The sequence below is a fragment of the Corapipo altera genome, unplaced genomic scaffold (assembly GCF_003945725.1).
Source record: "Corapipo altera isolate COAL_440 unplaced genomic scaffold, ASM394572v1 276, whole genome shotgun sequence".
NCBI lineage: Eukaryota > Metazoa > Chordata > Aves > Passeriformes > Pipridae > Corapipo > Corapipo altera.
In genome coordinates, this window is record NW_020885133.1 from 77,892 (window position 1) to 86,150 (window position 8,259).

General features: G+C 67.1%; 3 protein-coding genes across 3 annotated transcripts; 1 reads left to right on the plus strand and 2 right to left on the minus strand.

The window, feature by feature from the left end:
* The first annotated feature begins 4,167 nt into the window (after positions 1-4,167).
* On the plus strand, positions 4,168-5,655 carry BTBD18 (BTB domain containing 18). Its single transcript, XM_027670076.1, has 3 exons — positions 4,168-4,259; positions 4,507-4,643; positions 4,751-5,655. Exons 2-3 carry the CDS (start codon positions 4,514-4,516, stop codon positions 5,569-5,571), a joined length of 951 nt encoding a protein of 316 aa, XP_027525877.1. The 5' UTR covers positions 4,168-4,259; positions 4,507-4,513; the 3' UTR covers positions 5,572-5,655.
* A 10-nt stretch (positions 5,656-5,665) lies between these two features.
* SELENOH (selenoprotein H) lies at positions 5,666-6,811 on the minus strand. The gene is made up of 5 exons (XM_027670077.1): positions 6,796-6,811; positions 6,315-6,467; positions 6,086-6,231; positions 5,899-6,012; positions 5,666-5,832 (listed from the first exon to the last, which is right to left on the minus strand). The coding sequence occupies exons 2-4, from the start codon at positions 6,464-6,466 to the stop codon at positions 5,912-5,914; spliced, it is 399 nt and encodes a 132-aa protein (XP_027525878.1). The 5' UTR covers position 6,467; positions 6,796-6,811; the 3' UTR covers positions 5,666-5,832; positions 5,899-5,911.
* A 187-nt stretch (positions 6,812-6,998) lies between these two features.
* Positions 6,999-8,253, minus strand: TMX2 (thioredoxin related transmembrane protein 2). Its single transcript, XM_027670078.1, has 5 exons — positions 8,041-8,253; positions 7,853-7,959; positions 7,701-7,766; positions 7,464-7,593; positions 6,999-7,376 (listed from the first exon to the last, which is right to left on the minus strand). The coding sequence occupies exons 1-5, from the start codon at positions 8,251-8,253 to the stop codon at positions 7,230-7,232; spliced, it is 663 nt and encodes a 220-aa protein (XP_027525879.1). The 3' UTR covers positions 6,999-7,229.
* Positions 8,254-8,259: the final 6 nt, after the last annotated feature.

An 8,259-nucleotide genomic window follows, 5' to 3' on the forward strand; every position in this document is an offset into this window, starting at 1 on the left:
GAGCGGGGGCCGCCCCGGTGCGGCGGCGGCGCGGGTCGGGGGCCGCCGGGCGATCGGTGCGAGCGGAGCGGAGCGCGGCGTCGGTCGGGTCCCGCCGTGCGCCCGCGCCTCTCCCGTACCTAAAATGGAAGTTGGTCCGGCGGGCGGGGCGGGGCGGGCGCGGGGCCGCCCCCGGCGTCAGCGCCCCGCGACACGGGCGGGCGGGGTCGGGGTGGGTCCGTCCCGCCGGGGTCTGTCCCGGCCGTGCGTGCCCCGCGAACCGCGGTCCGACCGCACGTGGGCTCCGCTCTCGGGGGGATCCCGCCCCGGGAGCGGAGCAGCTGCTCCCCTGGGTGCGGGTCTGCCCCGGGAGTGGTGGGACGAGGGGCTCTCTGGGAGCAGCCCGGCAGACCCCCGGAGCAGAGCCTCCTCTGGCCCGTCCCGCGGCGGGAGACGTGTGACCCCGTCCACGGTGGAACTTTTTTCCATAAGCAAGATTTCACGGGCATTTGGGCTGCAGAACCCCCCCGGGGGTGATCCTGGCCCCTCTGGCTCCAGGGAGCGGGTGCTGGCAGGACCCCTGCCACAGCTCACCCTTGGGAGCGCCACGAGGCCAGGAGCTCATCCCGGGTGGATTCTGTCCCCGTGCCCCCACCAACGTGTCCCGTGGACTGACACGAGCCCTGTGGAAGCACAGATCAGCCCAGCCAGGGGCTCCATGCAGTGGGTGAAGCCCAGGGGCCCTTGGCACACGGGGAGAGAAATGGCAGCACAGCCCAGCCAAGGCAATCCTGCTCTGCCCAGCTCCCGTGGCTCCAAACCAGTACTGCCAACCCTGAGGAAGAGCAGAAGGGGACCTGGAGGTACAGAGACCCTGGGTGGGAGATTTAAACACGAGGTTTAATGATTGCAATTAATCCAGCTGGAGAAATGTAACTCTGGAGCGATCAAGAAAACCATCCTGCCTGGCCTGCCACTGCCATGCCATGGATAGGGGATGGGGGCTGAGCAGGAGGCTGCTGCAAGCAGGGAGGGTTTCCCCTTGGCTGGGGGGTAAGGAAGTGACGCCAGAGCAGCCCCATCCCAATTTCCAAGCTGCTCACTTGGAAGAAATCCAGGTTCCCCAAAGCTGACAGTTTTCTGCCTCATCCCTGGCCAGGCACTTGGGGACGTGAGAAACCTGCCTGCTTCTGACTGCCAAAGTGAGATAATGACAGAGGAAAAGAGCTGAGGAAGGTTTTGGGTGGGACAGGTGATCCTTGGGGTAAATATGCACTGGAAGGTGGGGTGGATGCGATAACAGCCTGTGGATGGACGTGACAGGGAGGTGATCCCCAGCTGGGTGGGGGTTGCTAAAGACAGCACAGAAAGGTGTAAGGAGGAGAAATGGGGATTCAATGCATGCAAAAGGCACCTCTAGGGAGATTATCAGGGTGTGGGACAACCCTCCCTGGTGTTTGATTTGTAAAATAAACCATCCAACCTGCGGGCTGCGGAGGGCAGGGAGAGCTGGCGTCCACTCCTCCTGGGGAGGAGAGGGTCTCTCCATCCCACAGCAGGGGACTGAGACCTCCCTGTGCCCCTTCATCCTCCTTGTCACCCAAAATGAGCAAGCTGGGTTCCTTCTCGGCCCTGTGCCTCGAGTGAGAGCTGCTCCCAGATCACAAATAACCCTCTACAGCCCTCCCCTCCTCTTGGCCCGCACAAGGGGGAAGGTGGGTTCATCCCCTGAGTCTCGGGGACAAGGAGGGAAAAGAGGTGCTCTCACAATTCCTTCTGGGAAGGAGAGTCCTTGCCCACCAGACACGTCCCAAGGAAGGTGGGTGGCCCAGAGCAGGGCACCAGTGTAAGAGCATGGGGGAGGCAGGCAGGGTGTGGGGCTCCGGCTGCTCCAGGCAAAGACAGTGTTGCTGTTTTGATCAGCCCCGAAATTTAACAGCCTTTAAAGTCTTCAGTTTCTTCAGAGACTAAACGTGCTCTTGCAAACATCCCTCTGACGCTGGGCTGCTGCCTCCCGTCCCCAGGGCTGCGGGATGGAGCTGGACAGGGTCTATCCACGCACTGTCAGCCCCGGCCCTGCCCCAGCAGCTGCAACACCCATCAGCGTGTGCTTATTTTGGAAGGCAGGCTGGACCCTGATCCTCCAGCTCCAGCTCACCCTGCAGCAGATCACACTCTTGTTTGAATACAACTCCTGCAGCAGAGGAGTCTGTCCCTCCGCGTCCTGGGGCGAGGAGAGGAGATGTGTTACCAGCACGGGAAAATCTGCCCTCTTTTCCAGTAATTGCTGCGTGTAATAACATCTTGCACACCCCCTTTCATCCTCTGGCTGATGCCTTTCCCAGATGAGACGCCCAGAAGCGCAGCTGCCACCGGAACAGAGCAAGACAACTTGTTTACAAGGCAGCCCTGCGCTCCTCGGCGGCCGGGGGCAGGAGGAAGGGGACGCCGCCGTCTCCGGGTCCGAGGGATGGCCTGCATTGTTCCAGGTCAGGATAACAAGGCCCTTCCGCAGCCCCTTTCCTATGGGAATCCCCACAGGTTGCTGTCCCTCCCCATAGGAGGGGAAGTGCGGCACCAGGGGGGGTGGAACGACTCATCAGACTCATCCGTCAGACAGGGGAGGAGGGAAGCAGGGCCTGATGGAGCTTTCCCGCCCTAGCTGGAGGACGTCAGAGAATAAAGCAAGCCCAGAGCCCACCCTGACACCCTCCCAGTGCAGTGTCCAGCAGCTCCATGTGCTTGGTGTGTTCCCTCCACCAGGCTGTGCCTGGACCCTCCCATGCCCACGGATCATCCCACTGTCAGCCTTTGGCAGCATCCCATCGTGCTCTCGGGCTGTCCAAATTCCTGTTGCGCCTTTTGCTCAATGAAGAGCGCACAGAAACCTCCTTCCCTCCCAGCCCCACAAGGGTCCATCGCCACTTACAGTCTCTCCTTCCTTTCCCCACCTCCAGCTCCTTTCCCAGGCTCAGACCCTGCCTTCATCCATCCCTTCTGCGAGGTCCCTCCGGGGAGCAGGGACTCAGAGGCAGCTCCTGACCTGCGGAGTAGTGACACGGGCAGAGAGGACATTGCTGAACATGATCCCTGCTGTGAGACCTGAGACAAGAACTTCCTTTCTCTTACAGAAACTGGCTCAGAATCCGCTGATTTGAGGGCTTGGGAGACACTGGGAAGAGGGGACTTGTCCTTTCCTACCAACCAGAGGGAGCCTGGATAGCCAGTGTAGTCTTAGGCCTTGCCTTCCCTTCTGCAGTGAATCCCACCAGGAGATAAACCCTGCTGGACATTCCCGAGCCTCAAGGGGCTCAAGCCTGCAGGCAGGGCCCTCCACGGCATCTGGATCCAAAGAGCTCCCAAGTGCCTGGTGAAGTCAGGCTTTCCAAGCGACAGCTCCGATCACTGTAATTCCAAAGGATTGCAAGGGGCGGGGGAGGAAACGTCTCTTATTTTCCTTCTATTTCTGTGAGCACATGATAGCACTTTGATACGAAATTACTTGTTTTGCTGCATCCCTCGGTATTTTCAGGCCGGGCTCCAAGCCACCCGGGGGGCAGGGACAGAGGCTGCCACTGACCTCAGCAGCCACTGGCCTGGGCCTGGCACCAGCCACGTTCTTCCTCGGTTTGTGCCCATTTTGCAAAAAACGGGGGAGGGAAAACCACCGTCACATGTGCAACCAGACGGAAACTCCGCGAGACCGCGTCAGAGAGCTTCGCACGGATTTAAAATCCACGGCGAACCCTTGGGCTCCCGTCCTCCTGGAACTTCCACCCGCTCGGCTGTCTCCCCGGCGATGGGGCCGGGGTTGGCACCGCCGCTGTCCGGGCGCAGCCACACTGACGCAGGCAGCACAATGGGCGCTTTTACGAGGCGGCGGAACGCTCCCGGGGCCAGCACATGCTCGCCGTGGGCCGCGTGCCCCGCTCGCCGCTCCCGGTGCCCCCCAGGGCCGCTCCCGGTGCCCCCCAGGGCGCCGAAGGCCCGACCCGCTGCCCGCGGGGCCGCTCCCTCCAAGCCTCCCTCAGAGCCGCCATGGCCACGCCCCCTCCTCCGCCGCGCCGCCATTGGCCGGGGGGGCGCGCTCGGCCGGCGCCGATTGGCTGGGGGGCGCGGCGGGGCGGGGCGAGGCGGCGGCGCCACGCGAGGCGGAGGGCGCGAGGGCGGCCTCGGGTCACTGCCCCGGTCACTGCCCCGGGGCTCGGGATCCTCCCCACGCACACGCCCCGGGGCCTCCGGCGCTGTCCCGCGCCCGCCCACCCTCCCTCCCCCGGCAGGTACGCGGCGGGCTCGGGGCGGGGGGGGGGTGCTTCTCGGGCCGCGGCGGCTCCAAAGCTGCCGCAGTGTCGCCGCCCTGGTGGCAGCGCCGGCCCGGTGACCCCGTGAGCTCCGGGGAAAGGTCACGGGGACACGGAGCTTTTGCTGCACCCGCAATTCCAGCCCCGGACCGTCCGGGACGGCCCGCAGAGCACAGCAGGTGCCCGAGCGCCCGAGCTGCCGGTGCCGCACTGTGTGTCCCCGCAGGCCACCCATGGGCTCTGTGCCAGCGCCCCCGCCGCTGCGGTACCGCAGCACCCGCCTGCTGCGCGCGGCTTTCCAGCTCCTCCACCAGCAGCAGCAGCGGGCGGACGTGTTCTGCGACGTGGTGCTGCGGGCCGAGGGTGAGCGGGCGACACCGCCCCTGGGGGTCCCTGCGACCCCCATCCTCCCAGGGATCGGGGCGAGGAGGAGGGGCTGCAGGGCAGTAACAGCCGACGTTGCTTTTCAGGTGAGGCGGTGGTGGCCCACTGCAGCGTCCTGTCTGTCTGCAGCCCTTTCTTCATGGAGCAGCTGGGCCCGGAGCTGCCCCCTCGGGGCTGCAGGGTGGTGCTGGAGCTGGCGGGGCTGAAGATCGGGGTGCTGCGCAAGCTCGTGCGCTTCTTCTACACGGCCGAGCTGGAGGTGGCGCAGGAGGAGGTGCAGGAGGTGCTGGCGGCCGCCCGGCGCCTCCGCATCACCGAGCTGGAGGCGCTGCAGCTCCAGGGGGGACGCCTGGTGAGGCTGGGACCCCAGCGGCAGCTCAACCGCTCCTGCCTGTGCTCCCCACAGCAGGGCTCCCCCACCACGCTGCTCCACAGGGCTGTGCCCAGCGGTGCCAGCATCCCCCCTGGGAGCACCGGGGTGTCCCCCCACGGGCAGCCGTGCTCTCTGGGGCCCACACACCTCAGCCCCATCAGGCGGGTGAGGCTGCGGAAGGTGGAGAGCAGGGGGTGCTGGGAGGTGGTGCGGGACACGCAGCCCTCCCCTGCCTCTCCCACGGTGCCAGTGGGCCATGTGGGGGTGACGGGAGCACAGCCCCCCCTGGATGTGGGTGGACTGGGAAGCGGGCAGTCCCCGCCCCGGCAGAGCTCCTGTGCAGCCTGGAGGCAGCAGGGTGGGGAGCCCCCTGCACCCCAGCAGGGCTGTGGGCAGGTGTTCCCTGGATGCGACCCTGAGAAGGAGGAGGAGGTGGATGTGGGCACAGTGGAGCCGTTCCTGCCTGCAGGCACAGTCTGCCTCTGGCCCTGCCCCTCCTCCGAGTCAGATGAGGAGGTGGATGTCCTCACCTAGGGCCGGCTCTGCCCCCCGCCGCTGCCTGCTGCTCAGGGCTGCACCCCCTGGCCTCTGCATCGTTGGAATAAAAGGCTGGAGCTGAGCTGTGGGGTGCGGAGCTTTATTGGAGATTGGAGGGAACAAGGGGGTGTGGGGGGAGCCAGGGGTCCGGCCGTGGCAGAGCTGCAGCATCAGGGACGGGACTGGGGCTGGCAGTGCCCCCCAGTTGGTCTCGCCTCTTCATGGACGCTCGTGCCGCAGGTGCCGGTCCTGGCTGGGCTGTGGGGAGAGGGGAGTTGGTCCCCATCCCATCCATCCCATGCCATCCCCGCTCTCCCCACTCACCTGGACAACGCCCCTATGCCAAGCTGCTCTTCAGGGCTTCCACCACCGTCTCCGGCTGGGGGAACTTCAGTTTGCGGGGGGGCCCCTTGGCGATGCCACTCCACAGCTCCACGGCTGGGGAGGGAAAGGGGGCCGGGTCAGGGGGTCCGGGGAGCCCCCACCGCCCCCGCCCCGGGCAAGCACTTACTGCTGCCGTCCTCCTTCACCAGGGACACCTCGAAGCTGTTCCTGCGCGGCGGCCGGGGGTTGATGTCCACGGCGAGGTGGGCGATGGCCCCGCGCAGGGCCTCGCTCACCGCCGCCGCGTTGCGGCCGTACACCCGTCAGCTCTTGCTGTGGGGACAACGGGGGTCAGCGCCCCGGGGGGCACCCCGAGGGCCTCCCCCCACCCCCCGCCCGGCACTGGGGCCGCTCACCAGTGCTCGATGACGACGCGGGGGCCGGTGCCCCCCGGGCTGCCCTCGTCCTGTGCATCGGCCCGCGCCCGCTTCTGCGGGGCTCCCGCCGGTTCCGGTGCCTCGGACGCCGCGGGCTGCCGGGCCCCGCGCTTCCTGCCGCGGGGAGCCATCCTGCGAGAGCCGGAGCGGCGGGGGCTACGCCGAGGTCCCACCGTGGGGAGCGGGGTCCCGGGGATCCCGCTGGGGGGGTGGGAAGGGACTCTAGGGACGCCGGTGTCCCCGGGCCACGCGGACCCTGCTTCGGGACGGGGTCAGGAAGGGTCGGTTCCCGGCGATGCGCCATAGGGGGAAAAAGGGGTGTTCCCGCTGGGATGATGCTGCGGGGGGCGGGAAGGGGGTCCCCAGGGATGCCGCCACGGCGTGTGGGTGGGAAGGGAAGGGAGAATGGAAAGGGGAGGGGGGGGGTTCCCGGGGAAAGGGGGGGGAGAACAGGCCCTACCTGCCGCTGGCCACGTGCCGGGAGCGCGCGCCGCCGGGAGGGGGCGTGGCCGGAAAGGGCCCCTGGCTCCGCCCGCTCCCGCACCAGCCAATCAGAGCGCGAAGCGTCCGCATCGGCCCCGCCCTCGCCGGCAAGCCCCACCCCCTGCACGGACCGGGACACGGGACACCGGGACAAGGGATCCTGGCATACGGGACACCGGACACGGGCACCGCATGGACCGTTTATTGTCAGCGATGAGAGAGAGCGAGCGTTACAACCGAGGCGGGGCCCCTCCTACCGCCCTGCCTGCACCGGGCCGGGGGGGCCCTGCCACTCTCCCGGGGCTCGGCCGGGACCGGCCCCCACGGAGAGCGGCGCCGGGCAGGGCCGGGCGAGGCCGGTGCCACCAGGGTGATGGCGGCGTCGTGATGGGCGACAGCGCAGGGCAGCTTCTACTTGTCCTTCTTGGTCTCCCCCTCGGGGTGCCCGGCAGCTGCGGGCGCGGGCGGGGCCTCCTCGGGCCCCTCCTCCCGCGGCTTCGACTGCTTCTTGGCCTTCTGGTAGAGCTCGTTGAGGTTGAACTCCCGGATCACGTTCTCCTGTGGCCCAGAGGCAGCGTCAGCATCCCCAGGGACCCCCACGGCCCCCTTCCCTTCCCAGGCACAGGCCAGGAGGGTCCCACCCACCTCTGAGAAGGTCCAGGACACGGCCCGGCCCTTCTTGTCGATCTGCGGCCGCCGCATGATCTCCGTGCCCCCCTGGAACAGGATGAGGGTGGGCAGCTGCTTGGTGAGGGGCGAGGTGCTGACCTTGTACCTGCAGCAGGACAGGCCCACGGTGAGCCCCGGGCGGCCCAAGGGGGCCAGGGGGTCACAGGGGCCGCCCTGGGGTGGGCCCTGCCACCCAGGCCGTGTCCTCCACACCTGGTGCTGACGTCCGTGTACCGGCCCACGTCCACCTTCCCAAACTGCAGCCCCTGGCAATTGTACCTGGGCAGGAAGGGACACAGAGCTGGGAGGGACACGGGGGACCACGGCCCCCGCGACCCCCTGAGATCCCGGCGGGCACCACTCACTTGAGAGAGAGGTCGGCGAAGATGGGGGCGAAGGACTGGCACTCACTGGACCAGTTGGCGAAGAACTCCACGATCCACGTCACCCGCTTGTCCCTCTCCAGCTCCTCCTGCCACAGGGGCAGGGGCTCAGGGTGGGGGGGAGGAAGGCAGAGCCCCCCAAAGGCCCCCAGGGATGGGGGGATACTCACATCGATGGTCTTGTCGCTGAAGTACTTGATGTACTCAGGGCCCATGTACAGGGGGGGCTTGCAGGTCATCAGGAACACTGCAGGGACAGCACCCTGAGCCCACAGAGCCAGGCTGGGGCTGGGACAGGGCTCCTCTGCCCCAGAGGCAGGACGCAGCGAGCCTGGGGCAGGGAGACGTCCCCCCAGGGATACTCTGCACACCCACAGCCCCATGCAGCT